The sequence below is a fragment of the Harpegnathos saltator genome, unplaced genomic scaffold (assembly GCF_003227715.2).
Source record: "Harpegnathos saltator strain DR-91 unplaced genomic scaffold, Hsal_v8.6 scaffold83, whole genome shotgun sequence".
Classification (NCBI taxonomy): domain Eukaryota; kingdom Metazoa; phylum Arthropoda; class Insecta; order Hymenoptera; family Formicidae; genus Harpegnathos; species Harpegnathos saltator.
Genome location: NW_020230682.1, coordinates 664476 through 679961, shown reverse-complemented (window position 1 = coordinate 679961; position 15486 = coordinate 664476). Strand labels below are relative to the sequence as shown.

At 42.5% G+C, this 15486-nt stretch overlaps 1 protein-coding gene across 2 annotated transcripts; it reads right to left on the bottom strand.

Moving 5' to 3' along the window:
- Positions 1-6: 6 nt before the first annotated feature.
- Positions 7-6725, bottom strand: MED24 (mediator complex subunit 24). 2 transcript variants are annotated; one of them, XM_011142747.3, is made up of 12 exons: positions 6629-6722; positions 6224-6384; positions 6024-6149; positions 5581-5917; positions 5080-5499; positions 4802-4985; positions 4178-4553; positions 3421-3866; positions 1992-2084; positions 1615-1905; positions 765-1212; positions 7-170 (listed from the first exon to the last, which is right to left on the bottom strand). In XM_011142747.3, exons 2-12 carry the CDS (start codon positions 6362-6364, stop codon positions 24-26), a joined length of 3009 nt encoding a protein of 1002 aa, XP_011141049.1. In that variant the 5' UTR covers positions 6365-6384; positions 6629-6722; the 3' UTR covers positions 7-23. The 2 variants fall into 2 exon arrangements, with proteins under 2 accessions (XP_011141049.1, XP_011141051.1); XM_011142749.3 differs by lacking the exon at positions 7-170 and having other exon boundaries at positions 1135-1288; positions 6629-6725.
- Positions 6726-15486: the final 8761 nt, after the last annotated feature.

The window sequence follows — 15486 nt, the reverse complement described above, 5'->3', positions numbered from 1 at the left end:
CATGTGTCTTTGGGAAAACTTGTTTATTTCGTGGGCTTTAGATTTATATTCCGTAGCATACACAAGTCTCGTGCGGTCGATTTGCGTCCTAACGCGGTTCTTATGTCGTAAAATCGCAGCAGAATGTCCGTCGTGAACAGCTCGGGCAATGCTTTCAAGAGACAGGGTACCTGAAAACACGTATAAATTCGCACCAATCCAAACTGACGTGGAAACTCACTTAGCTGACGCAATATTTTACAGATATAAACAGGTTTCACGCAATTGAAGTAAGAAAAACAAAGAGCGATTGCAAGATATCAGTGCGAATAATCTCAAGTCACAGAAAAGCAATAATATTTTACCGCGTAATGGCGAATCAGTCATTCTTTCAGTCAAACCGTCACCTCCTGACTTATTGTTATAATATTAATATTTATAATATTAATGATTAACAACCCACTACCGACTCCCGATCAGTAAATCTTTGCACCGCTTCATTCTCTTCAAACTTTTCTAATTAGTCCAATTTCTCCATTTTACCAACTGGGAGTAGGTCTTTCATCAATATCAATGATAAATTGGAATGCAACAGAGCTTGACGAGATCTTTTGGAAGGTTGATTCGTCGTAGACGTGAACCCGGAGAAATCGTCAAATATTAAAGATTAAAGATCAAACACGTTCAGATGTTACTCTCTCGTGATTCAAGATTAATTCGCACATTGCATGTCCTGCGATCGGCTCGATTTCTCTCGACGTAGCATAACATTTCATTCGACGCACCAGCGATTGTGGCATTCCCTGCAACACGATACGAGTCCTCTCCTTCCCGCACTGCACCGTGAGCCGCAGGAATTGAAATATGAAGTGAGTTTGCTGAGACACCTCGCTATCCCTGCTGGCGAGGAAATTGAATATGATGAAGAGATTGTTCAACGCAGTCATGAGCGGCTCCCTCAGGACGAACGACTTCTTGCCGTTGTTCGTGCCGGGTGCTTGCGCGCTCTGCGAGCTGAATATAGGAACATTCTCGCCCGTCTCGCTCAGTCGTAGGAGTTTGTTCGCGGACACGCCGAGTGTTTCCAGCTCTTCCGCGTCCAAGTCGTGCCGTACGCGCTTTCGACTGTTGCCGCGGTATGGATTCGAATTGTTGTACTCGAGAGTGGAGAATATGCAGTAGACGCACAGCTTCGCCAGGATGGACGACTGCGGCTCTACAAGCTCGTCGCTTCTGCAACAGAACTGACATTCAGCGGACGTGCCGAGTGAACAGTTTCTGCTGGGAATATCCTGGCATTCCACCGCAACTATACAAAATAATTTAGAGATCTTGTATATTGTACAAGACAAGATTCTTTTTACTTCAACAAGAATGTTACTTCAACAACCATGTTCGTCTCAAAATTCTACAGTCATTCTACAGGGACGTTAAAAAATTTTATTGGACAAGAGTGTATATTGTTGAATCGAACAAATCACTTTTTACGAAGACGTCAAAGAGTGCATTGTGTAAGCATGTCCGAGCGTCTCTGATGACTCGTGTTGAGACGATTGTTCGAATTACAGAAGTGCTCGAAAATACTCTTAGGGTCTTATTTGTCATTTCTTTCATGCGACGACGACGGCAACTTACTGCAAAGAGTTGTGCAGGTATTGCGGTATTATATGGTTAATGAGGTCCAGGGTGCAGTTCTCTATGTCGAGGTGGAAGATGGCGAAGGCCAGATCCACAGCTCGATCGAGTTCCTCTTGGTAACGGTACTTGAGCACCTCCTTCACTATATTCGTGACAAACCACAGGGAGCCGCCAGTGTTCAGCAAAGACTCCAGCGACTGCGTGGCTTGTATGTTTATCCATCCGCGCTGATTGATGTTCTGCCAAACAGACTCCAACTGCTCCAATATCGGCTGCCGCGATATAATACTGCAAACGCGAGGAATGAAACTGTGAGAACGAGAATCTCGAGGAGCGAGGGAGGTAACTCATCCTCTCGGAGGGCAACGCCGTACCTGTTAGACATCGAGAGTACCTTCGTTTTCGATTGCGTAGGTGGGTGCACGTCGTACTGCATTTTCCGGATAATTTGGAACATTAAGCTAGACCTGAAAAGAGGCAAGAACAAATTAAGCTTAGCGTCACTTTCAGTTACAACTCCGACGAGTACTTGCATTTCAAATTCAACTTCAATTGCAATCCTGAAAACAAATTTATCTTTAAACTCGACATCGAGATTAACGTTCTGAATTCAAAGTAACAAAGCCAGCAACTAAAACCATTGCTAACAAGCGAAAAGAAAGAGCATAATGAATTTTTTATATACAGTCTGTTTAATAAGAAAGTGTGGGTGATATTTTTGTAGAAAATCATAGTAGCACCATCTACCTTATACCGTTTGAATCTTGAAACTAACTTCTTTTGCGCAGTATACATCAAAAAGTTGCGTTGAATAGTCGTTAAAAGTAAACATTATTTTTAAAAATGAGTATAAAATATTTGAAGCGTTAGGAGGCAATGTTTCTTATTAACCATTCTTATTAACCATTCATAAGAACCAAAATTAACAATCGCAATAACTGCTAAAAAGTCAGAAGCTTTCGTAAGAAAGTGAGTAAATATTTAAAACCGCTGGAAATATTGACGACCTGTCAGAAAGAGGGCTGTCTCATGCAACGACTCCGAAGCAGGACAAAGCGATCTTGTGTCTCTTTCAGACGAATCCCAGTCTTACCCTGCGTTAGGCCTAAGTAAAACTCCGCCGAAAAGGTCAACATATCTCGCTTAATACCATCAGAAGCCGCCTGCATGAAAATGACATGATATCACCATATTTCGGTCCACCATAAAAAAACCGCTGCTGTCAGAAAAGCTCGAAAATAACATAACTATGATGGATTGGCCGGCATTCTCTCCAGACGCAAATCCCATCGGAAATATACGGTCATACCTTAAGATGAAACTTAAAGAAAAGCGTATCTTTACTTTTAAGCAGCTGTACATAAAAATAAAAACAATATGGCGTTTTCTACCAGAATACGCCAAAAATCTGGTCGAAAATATGCAAAAATGGCGTTAAGCAATAATTGATAATGGAAGCAATTGGATCAAATATTAGATAATTACGCATTACTAAAAATCTTCTATTTTCGTTAAAAAAAAAAACAACTTGACTTTATCTTTTATTCTTTTCAAATTATTACCAACACTTTCTTGTTGAACAAACTGTACGTATAGAAGACACCAATCAACCAAGAAAAAGTGAACAATCAATCAAGGAGCAAAAGAGAAATTGCAGTATTTACTTTGCTTCAACGAGTTTCGCAATAGCCAATAGTTAAAATGGATAAAAACTACTCAAAGATACCGGAAAAAGATGTAAAAAAGGTGTAAAAAATTCCAAAGAAAGCAATTCTGTTAATTTCACGCCATTAACACACAGACCTCTCTTTAAGGTTGTCCTGCATCTCATCGCCGGGCAGCGGCGTGAGGAAGTGTTGAACCATGTTCATGGGCTTCAGCAGGGCGTCCTGGTGCGTGATGCTCATGTACGCGCATAACCACGCAGCAGCACAGACCGGCAAGCAACACGCCGCCGCGCGCAGGCCGTCCAGAGCCCTCTTGACGTCGCCAGCACTCAGCACACCGCTCTCCCAAGCGCACAGCAACTCCTTCACCGCGCCCATCGCCGACTGGCATGCGACGTGCCACTTGAGATTGCTCGACTTGAAGTCGAGGTCCGGCGAGTTGATTTGCGCCAGCAGCGCATCCACCCGCGCCGGGTCGATGTTCTGCAGCATCCTCTGCGGCGACTTCGGCTTGTTCCGCTCGGGCATGCAGCCGCGCACCCACTGCTCGAAGAACGAATCCCCGCCCTCCTCTAGGACAACCTGGAAGCAACATTTATATTTGCGATGTACACTTGATGTAATGTTTAGAAACGACCCTCTTCGAATATCCATCAAGTAAATCCATACATTAAAGCAATTAGGAGCAGTTATCAGTTGGGCAACAAATATACATTGCAGCTGAATAACTTGAACAATAAACACGCACATGGATGTTTTGGCCATTTGAGATACACGAGTCTCCTCAGTGGTTGCATAAATGTCAACACTTAGAAAGTTAAGATTTTGAAACTCATTTTTCACTCTTATTATTAACGAGTAATCGTTGACAATAAGTTGACTATTCAACTTACATCAGATCCGTATGTTTGCACTATCGAGCACAACATCAGAAACGACATGTCGAACAGCATCGCTCGCGTCGCCGCTGTTTTGCCGGGCACAGGCTCGTTGATCTGCCTGCTGCATTCGTTAAACTTGATGAGCTTGGTGACGAAGGTCTTCAGTTTGCCCTCCACGGTCGCTACCGCGAGCATCAGCTCGAAACTATTGCCCGTCAGGACCTCGCGCAGCATGCTGAGCAAGGCCTCCTGGATCTTCGTGTAATCGGCATTCAGCGTCTTCAAGATGCCGGCCAAGGTCGGTTCCGCGCGTATAATGACCTTTGGGATCGACGACTTCGGGGTGCTGGAAGGCTCCAGCTTCTGCAGGGCCGCCGTCACTCCCTCCCTGCGTAACAATTGCAAGCAGGTAATTGGACAAACAAAAAAATTGTATACATTTCTTGTAGCTTCAGTATGTCTTCTTGTTCTTCACATCCTCATCCATCTAGGAATACGTTAGGATAGTTAATTCTGATTGGTAATCTTATTGAAAATATTTGATGAGGTTGATATCTTGAGTAAGAGCAGTAAAGTCTCACCAATTCGACGGTTTCACCCCCCCCCCTCAAGCAAAAATAACCAAATTTATATTACCTCCTGGCACTTAAGTGCTTCGCTTGCTTCTCCGTGACAAGATTCACTTTCTGCAGTTCATTCAGCAAGCACTCGACGCAGTTGCACGAGCACGTCGTGTCCATTATGTCGAGCAGGGACGCGAACTGAAGCAACAGCTCGAACGCATCGAGAATATCCTGCGAGTACTCGTACTTCTCCTCACCTGCAAGGACAAAATGCAAGAAACACGACTGAGTTAGCTCTCGAGCTCCCAAACTTTACGATTCTCCCTCGAGGAATGTAGCGGGATTAATTACCGATCTTTAGATTAGCTTGGTGCAGTTCCTTCAGTATAAGAGGCACTTTTAGAAACGTGAAGGCTCCCCACTGCGATTCCTTGTAAGTTCCCGTCACATTGTGCAGGCACATTAGACAGGCGCGGATGATCTCGCAGTAGAGCCGTGCATTCGTGTAGCTCTTCAGCCTTTGCACCATTAACAGCTGATTGACAAACACAGATGTCTCTGTGCTAGGGTTCAGTAACACTTGAACGGCAAAGAGCGGCTGCAGGCAGTGAGTGATGGATTCCATCCGAGTCTTTTCGGGGCAAAAACTCTCAATCTCCAAGTCGTACAGCATCTTCAGGGAGTCTTCTATCGGTATCACAGATTTTAGAGTGGTCGTCTTTAGCAGCGCCTCGATTTCCGAGCTTTTCTTCATAACTTCTATGTACAGATCTAAAAAATGGAAAGATATACACATGAACATTGAGTTCTTGGCATCAAGATTTTCAATTTGTGTATTGTGTTACAACATACCTTCGTCGTCGTATTTAGCTAGATACATCATCGCACGTAGAAAATCAGAGTTCAGCATCTGCTGCAAGATGCTGGCAGGTTTGTCCATAAGTTCGCTTGGGTGCGGAGTCAAAGGGTTGTTCTGTGGAGCTTTAGATAATGTGTGCAGGTAACACTGCAGGAGCCAGTGGACGATGGATAAAACTGCTGCTGCTAGAAGATCCTCTTCTGGTTTGCCGCGACATGTAATACCAACTTGTATGGATTCCAAGAATTCCAGCAAACTCACTATGCAATGAGGCTTGTGGAAAGCGTCATATTTACTTATCCGCTGCAGCACTGCAGCATATGATACCAACTGCAAGATGATTGAAAATATGACTGATATGCACATATTGCACAATATATGTATATTAAGAATTACATTGATGTATCAAGCATCACAAATTATAGCATTTACCAACCTGAGAACTTAATGAATGTTTTAAGTAAGACAAAACCAATTGATTAGGCCCTGGTCCCACTAATGCCTGTTGCAATATACAATCAGCTAAGTTATATACATCACCACTCACTCCTCTTGGAAGGATCTGAAAATTTATCTTGTGTAAAAAACAATTACATAAAGAAAATATATTGTCAAAAACAAAATATAGATGCCTACAGTTTTGATATTAATACCCCATTGCAAATCACTCCAGCGTTCTCTCCATGCTCGTAACAAAAGAGCTTTCAAACTACTAGTTTTACTAGTCACTTTGGTTTCCATCGGTAATGTTAAAACATTAAATAATTTTTGCCACATTGAGGATATATAAAAGCCTTCTGTAAGTAAAATATATTGTTAAAAGAAGAAAATTAGAATAAGAAAATCAGAGAGAATGCAATGTAGAAACTAATAGTAAACATTTCATTATCACTTCATCATCAATACATTAGTTTCCTGACAATTGCAAAACAAAAAAATTATCAAAATTAATAAGATATAGTATATACTGTCTATAGAAAATATTTCTTGTATATTTATAAAATGGATATGTAACAAATAAAATATAATAAAACTGTTTACCTTATAACACATTGCTGCCCTTATAACCTTGTACGTAACGTTTCAATTTATCATTATTTACATCTATCATTGCATATAATTCATAATCAAAGCATATGGAAAAAAATTTATACTTATATTGTTTTTATTATTACAAAATTTTTGTTGTACAAATAATTCATAAATATTCAAATAATTGTATTTCCACGTATATATAATGTTGCTAAGAGCACTTTCTTACGTACATCAATGCGTTCGGACATTGCATTCTGAATGCAGTGATGCGCACTCGTGGGATTTTGTCGCGCATGCGCACAAAGCAAATGCATGCATCCTCACTAAAGCCAGCGGCACACGGTGCTTGATTTCGTACTGGATTGCTTGCTGGATGAAAATACTGCATTCTGATCGGTGCATTTCCATCTATCTTCGGAAATGTACCAATCAAAACGCAATATTTTCATTCAGCAAGCAATCCAGCACGAAAACAAACCGTGTGCCACTGGCTTAACGTATATACATCGGCCAAATATATGGTCTGTTCTTTTTAGCTGCACTCAGGAACTAGTGCAATAAATTAGAATGAGACAACTATATTTTTTCTCACTTTAACTTATCGCACCAGTTCAGTAGTGCAGCTAAAAAGAACAGACTAATATATAGTCTGTTCTTTTTAGCTGCACTGCTGAACTAGTGCAATAAGTTAGAATGAAACAACTATATTTTTTCTCACTTTAACTTATTGCACAAGTTTAGCAGTGCAGCTAAAAAGAACAGACCCATAGTCTGTTTGCACTAGTTCCGCAGTGCAGCTAAAAAGAACAGACCAATTAGGTATCGTTAGGTCCTAGCAGAGAGGAAGCTGAGAACGGCCAACACGGCGTTTTCGGCAATACCGATTTTTCGCACTGGAAATGGGCGCCATCTGCATCCATTTTGAGAGAACTACGATGCTACATCCACTTTTAGGTCTTGGTGGTAAAATCTGCATGTGGTGGAAGTCCGTGCTACATCCATTTTCAGGCGGTTTATGTCCGTGCTGGAACCATAGTTTCTACTATCTCTATGCCAGACAATAGGCCTGTTTATTTTGTCTGCACTGCTGAACTGGTGCAACAAGTTGAAGTGAGAAAATCTACGTTTGTTTTACTTTAACTTAATGCACTAATTCAGCAGTGCAGACAAAATGAACAGGCCTTATGCCCGAAGATCTAAAACGAGCGGGAGGGGGGGAGCAGGAAAAATAAAAGTATATATTAAATATTAAATCCTCTACATACATGTTGCCGTATCAAAGTCTCCTGTATAATAAATGATTTGATACGTCTGGAGACGCATGATGTATCGTTGCCTGCGTCCCGTTCCCTTTGTCATGCTTCTCAATTCAGCATCCCGTCCGCTCCGAACATTCGCTCGTGGCACTGACAATGGCCGTCGGTGAGCATTCGATCCGCTCGGAGGAGCACATGTTAATTAACGCGACGAGACTCCGATTATAAATATCCCGCGAGTCGACGAAATATTTGAATTTTTAAAAAAAGCATCAAAGAAAATCATGTTGATGTTGTCATGGGTGAAATCTCACCTTGGTATATATTTTTTTATTTTCGAAATAAAAAGATGAAAAGTAAAAGAGTTATTGTCCGGATAATCTAACATTTAATAAGAACGAGACAAAATTCGCATGAGATGAAATTCCACTCTTTAACGCTACCATGACCTTTAATTATTCTCCGAAAACGGCGTCACAACTTTGACACTCTGTACAATTAGTTGCTAACACATTTTCTAATCGTACACATTTCTCTTTAATTAACATAAAGCTAACAAATGTCCGATGCTTCGACAAAGTAATTTTCTTTATTTTCAGTAATCAATAAATATATATAGTAAATCAATGTCGCGTACAGTTGAAAGGCCTCCTCGCATTCCCCTCGTCGTTCCGGAACCTTCGAGAATAGAAGAGACGCCCAAGGGCAAGTATCTCTTGCTTCAACCGCCGCCGAGGCTCGCAATGTTTACATCGCGCCGATTGTGTTGATCGGCTCGCGAGCGACGACACTTTTTGCCCTTCGTATTATAATACTCGCGCACCTCATGTATTCGACCTCATTCCATCAGCAACAGCCGTGCGCGACGCTCTCGTCACTTCCGTCTCGTGTAATTAAAAGAAATATATCTCGTCAGTCCTCGAGATACTCAATCGGCATCGCGTCGGCATCTCATTCATTAACTGCACGGTCGAATCGCGAGTATCAGCATTAGAAGCGTGAGCGAGTGAAATCCGGAGGACTTCAGCAGTCGAGAAGCAGAATGCCGGCAGCGATACGTCACGTTTCCAGGTATGTGGAATCATTTATTACGCGGGAGGTCTCCGATAACGAGAGCGTACGTTTGACGAATTTTCCGGGAATAAGAAGATGGAATTTCGCGCTCGGCATTCACAATCCGTCATCATCCGACTAGTAATCATCACTTTATGAATTTGCAATTATTCTCGTCAATCTCTGTCTGTCTATTTATTTATTGCGTTGTTGTATACAAAAGATATTGATCCAGACAGAGACGGATAACGGTCCATGGATCTCGAATTCATCATGTTCTCAATCAAACATTCTGAATCACTCCCAATTCCTGTGTGAAAATATTGGTCTTGTGTAGAATATTCAACGTCATATCGCTTCTTAGACTGCGACCTTTTTTGTTTTCGGTCAGCGCTTCTTTCAAGTTTGTTTACTTTTGTTACGGGATCTGAATTTAAATGTCCATCCGTAAAAGAATATTTTCGAGAGCACACAACTGTTGTCTCCGCTTCTTATTGTCATTTTCTTTCGTCAGCTTTTTCAAGAGCTCCTATCTAGATATTCAATGTCAATAAAGAAAAAAAATCGTAGCGAATATTCTCCACTCATCCCGACCAACCATTTTTTCTCTACCGCAACTTACCAACCAAGAACGTTAAATTTTTGTTCCAGATGTTGCAGGAAGCAAGTCCGGCGGACGCGGATGCCGCACCGGAGGATCCAGTTCGGGCAGAGCAGGGTCGGCCGGAAGGTAAAGTTTACAAGTTTCCTACACATCTGTGTTCAACTCTTTACGATCTTTGCCTTTGTAACTTGTTCCTCATCAGCTCTCTTGAAAGCTTCAAGTCCCATTTAAATTTTCAATGTTGGAACAAAAATATAAAGATAAAAATTCCGTATCAAAATATATCCATATTTTCGATTGGTCCCGATCAAAGATATTCTCTCTCTACCGCAGGTTATCAACCGGGAAAATTATTTTTCTGTTTCAGTTGTTGCGGAAAGCAACAGCAATCCGATGGACGCGGATGCCGCACCGGAGGATTCGGTTCGGGCGAAGCAGAGTCAGCTTGAAGGTAAGTTTACAAGTTTACTATAGTCCTCTGTTTGGCCCTTTGCGATTTAGAGCTGGGATATAATTTCCGGCTCGACTTGAATTACGATCGCAGAGGGTAAACTACTCTTTTACTCGCCCGCACTCGTTGGTCAAATTTGATAAGCAACTGTGAATTTTTTGTTACAGAGTTGAAGCGGAACGTGGCCGGCTCTGACTGCAAGTCGTTTCGGTGAGTCAAAATGAAAAGAGAAACAAAATTCTGCATGACGGATGTGGGACTAAAAAATATCGTTCGAGTCAATGCGAATTGCAAATAGATACTTGCATGTGTGTATTTGTGATGTTGAATAAAATACATTGCTCGAAACAATCAGGGGATTACTTGATTGATAGCCTGCATTACGTACAAGATTTAAAATACTGAATGATTCTCTTTTGATGTTCGGTCATCTGAATAAGAGAATATTCATATGTACAAACGCGACACCGACATCAGCTGCTTTATTTTTATTTTTCAAGCGGGCCGCAGAATTACTTAACGATTTAATTATTTGACAATATTCAATTGTCCGTATAAAATATATTCATACCTAAATGCTGATATCGTTAGCTACTTTTCTTTTATTTGCAAAACAGGCTGTAGAATTATTTGGCAATATTATCCATTCATCACAATCCCTATTGTCTCGAGTAGCATATAATGCGCGTAGAAATTGCGCCAGCGCACGCCGAGCTTGAGGTATCCTCCCTCGCGTGCCTTTGAATATCGCGACCGCGGTTGTCAATATACTCGTTTTTACTCGCGTTGCTAACAAAGAAAACTTAAATTCTCATTTCGCCAAAGTATCGCGAACGTAAGCTTCGTCGTGACAGAGCTACAATGCGTGAAAACTTTGCCCCGCTCCTCTCTCTTTGCGCTCTCTAAGGGGACCGGTTTCTGATTGTCTAATCTTTCCTCGCGTGCATTCGCGTCGCGAATATTTCACTCGTAGATATCGATAATCCCACATTTTCGCGACTTTTCAGATGCAATTGCGAAAAGCACCGTAAAAATCCGTTGGACGAGTCAATAAATTTTCACACGGTTCTTACTTCTCGCCGATCGAGTTTATAGAGTCCGTTTCGCAGCGCGCAAAAAGTTTCCACCGATGGCGAGTAAAACGTTCGTTAATTGATGTAAATATCGCCGTTCTAATACCGCGTATCGACCGCGTCGCGGAAGTGTGATGAAAGTGTAGCGATCACCGTGGGACGAGCTGCAAGATGGATGTTGCGCGACATAGACAGCGGCAGCGGACATGGGCGGACATTGATGGATCTGGTTGGATGCAACAGGACATCATCAATATCATCACTGGTGAGTGTCTGACTCAAAACTCGCAGAAAGAACTTTTATTATTACTTTATTATTACTTTTATTATTACATTGTGCATGCCGCAAATTTGCATTGACTCTTGTAACGAAAAATATATTCCATGAATTATTGTCCTATATTATTGCCATATATTGTTGCCACATATTGTTGCCATATATTGTTGCCATATATATTGTTGCCATATATTGTTGCCGTATATTATTACCATATATTATTCCCATATATTGCCATGTATTCTCGCCATATATTATAGCCATTTGAAATCGCGCGACCAATCAAGAAAACTGAATATATCGGTAATCGCAAAGGCGTGGCAGACGTCACAAATGGATGTTAGCAGCCGGTCTCAGGGTGGACCGATAACAATACTGTTGCTGCAATTTAACTTTAAACAACAGCGGCCTCAGATCGCAAGAAACTTTTTATCGCGGACCAACCTTTCGAACGGAATGTTCCCGAGAAGCGCTCTTGAGATAAATGGAAGTTATAAGCGCACCTCATCGATAGCATATTTAAACTTCGATATCTCCTAAAGGTCTTAAGATACAGGAACGCTCTTTTGCAATATAGCTCTAAATCAACCCTACTTTGACCATAAAGCTCGACTTTCAATTAACAGTAGACGGAGATATTAACATCACAAGTTAACATTTTAACTTACTATATCTCCTAAACGGTTCAAGATACAGGAACGCGCACTTGCCACAATGTAAACCTATACCAACCCTAATCTTACCATAAATTTCCACTCTCAATTCCCAGTAGAAGCGGAGATATCAAAGGTACAAGTAGGAAAACTTTAACCTTCGATATCTCCTAAACGGCTAGAGTTAAAGGCCTGTCTCTAGAACCAAAACGTAGTCCTCTAAAAACCCTACATTTCACCATTAATTACGACTGTCAACTCCCAGTAGAAGCGGAGAAATCAAAGGAAAAGTTGGAAAACTTTAACTTTCGATATCTCCTAAACGGTTAGAGATACAGGCCTGTTTCTGGCACCAAAATAAAGTCCTCTCGAAACCCTACATTTTCGACTACATTGACGACTCTCTACTCCCAGTAGAAGCGGAGATATCAACGGAGAAAGGTTGGAAAACTTTAATCTTCGATATCTCCTAAACGGTTAGAGATACAGGCCTGGCTCTGGTACCAAATTAAAGTCCTCTCAAAACCCTACATTTTCGACTACATGGACGACTCTCTACTCCCAGTAGAAGCGGAGATATCGACGGAGGAAGGCTGGATATCGACGGAGAATGGCTGGAAAACTTTAACCTTCGATATCTCCTAAACGGTTAGAGATACAGGTCTGGCTCTGGTACCAAATTAAAGTCCTTTCAAAACCCTACATTTTGCCGTAAATGGCGACTCTCTACTCCCAGTAGAAGCGGAGATATCAACGGAGAAGGGTTGTAAAATTTTAATCTTCGATATCTCCTAAACGGTTAGAGATACAGGCCTGGCTCTGGTACTAAATTAAAGTCCTCTCAAAACCCTACATTTTCGACTACATGGACGACTCTCTACTCCCAGTAGAAGCGGAGATATCGACGGAGGAATGCTGGATATCGACGGAGAATGGCTGGAAAACTTTAACCTTCAATATCTCCTAAACGGTTAGAAATACAGGCCTGGCTCTGGTACCAAATTAAAGTCCTTTCAAAACCCTACATTTTGCCGTAAATGGCGACTCTCTACTCCCAGTAGAAGCGGAGATATCAACGGAGAAAGGTTGGAAAACTTTAATCTTCGATATCTCCTAAACGGTTAGAGATACAGGCCTGGCTCAGGTACCAAATTAAAGTCCTCTCAGAACCCTACATTTTCGACTACATGGACGACTCTCTACTCCCAGTAGAAGCGGAGATATCGACGGAGAATGGCTGGAAAACTTTAACCTTCGATATCTCCTAAACGGTTAGAGATACAGGTCTGGCTCTGGTACCAAATTAAAGTCCTTTCAAAACTCTACATTTTCGACTACATGGACGACTCCCTACTCCCAGTAGAAGCGGAGATATCGACGGAGGAAAGCTGGATATCGACGGAGAAATGCTGGAAAACTTTAACCTTCGATATCTCCTAAACGGTTAGAGATACAGGCCTGGTTCTGGCACCAAATTAAAGTCCTCTCAAAACCCTACATTTTGCCGTAAATGGCGACTCTCTACTCCCAGTCGAAGCGGAGATATCAACGGAGAAAGGTTGGAAAACTTTAACCTTCGATATCTCCTAAACGGTTAGAGATACAGGCCTCGGTCTGGCACCAAAATAAAGTCCTCTCAAAACCCTACATTTTCGACTACATGGATGACTCTCTACTCCCAGTAGAAGCGGAAATATCAACGGAGAAAGGTTGGAAAACTTTAACCTTCGATATCTCCTAAACGGTTAGAGATACAGGCCTGGTTCTGGCACCAAAATAAAGTCCTCTCAAAACCCTATATTTTCCCGTAAATGACGACTCTCTACTCCCAGTAGAAGTGGAGATATCAACGGAGAAGGGTTGTAAAACTATAACCTTCGATTTACTTTATTTAAACAATAAATGTTCCCCGGGGCAAACCCCCCGGGGTAAATACAGTATTATTATAGGTATAGGCGCGACGCCATTTCTATATAGTTTATTGTCGGGGGACAGTTCGCCCCCCCCGACAGTGGGCATAAAATAAATTTTATAGTATATGTTATACTGCCTGGGGATATTATGTCCCTCCCCGACGATGGGCAACACGACGCATATTACCTATATGCACGTAGGAATAATAGTATAATTGCCCAAGCTAGCAGTTTAGGCAATGTGCTTCATCCTCCATGTGCTCCATTTTTCATATTTTTATAATATATTTTTTGCAGGATCACGCTCTCTATGTCCCGCCCGCATAGTAAGCAGACTTCTCTGCTATAGAGACGCCGGCCCTTCAACCAATCTGTTAAATACGCGATATCCACATTCGATTATCCTCGCGACACACCCTCCGACGGCTCACCAAGCTGTAAGAGGGACCTGAGAACGCATGGTAAGTCCGTGTATATAAAGCACGTCTTCCATTTACATTACAAAATAATAAAATTATTAACAAATAAAACAATAAATAAGCTCTTTCGTTCTGTGTATGTACCTTAAGCTTAGTTAATGTCCGTCATCATAAAATATTTCAGCCGCGGGGTCGGGGTCGGAGGGCATCCGTCCCCTCCCCCCGCGGCAGTCCACATTCCAGACAGCACGACAACAAAATAAATAATTAATATAAAATAAAATATAGCATAAAAATGTAGTCCGTCATCTAAAAATATATCAGCTGCTGGCGCGACGGTGGAGCACATCCACCGCCACCCCCGCGGTAGTCAATAGATCAGAGGACGGACAGATAAATAAATACATGGATAAGTAGATAAATAAATAAATAAATAAATAAATAATACACTAAAATAAATGTATATAGGTCATAATTTATTTTTTGTTGCAGGGACACCTCTCCAGCCGGTGGCCCCACGCGACATACATCCGCTCGAACATTTATATCTCCGCCGCCTCGTCGGCTCGCGGGCCAGCCACACGGCGGCAAATCGGCTCGGTGTGGAGGAGCCCTATACTGGCGGACGCCAGAGACGTGCTCCACGTAGATGTCCCTGGACCAGCGTATGGTGTCCGACACGATGAGCCTGCGCATCATGGACGCATACGTACTGCCGATACGCAGCAGCCTCAGCACAGGTTCATTGCGCGGATCCCAGGAGCCGAGCGCACCGACGACGAAGGCCGTCACGACGACACGGTACCCGAGTCGACCGAGCGCTTCCGCCAAGGGAGCGTACTTAGCGAGTTTACGCTCCCTAGCTTCCTCGAGCGCTATTGACCGATTCTCGAATGGCACCGTGACATCGCATATGACGACACTCTTCGACGGCTCGTGCCTGATCACGAGATCAGGTCGTAGCTCGCCGAGTTCCCCATCGATGCCCTCGACCCGCTGGTTCACGGTCACGTTCCCTGGCAGACGGCAAGCCCTGCTGAGTCGGAGCAGGATCAAATCGTGACGCCACTGGATCGCGGCGGAGTGGGGTCCGCAATGACAGACCACATGAGGAAGGGTCTCAGACTCCGCCCCGCATCGCCGGCAACGTCTATCACCCTCTCCC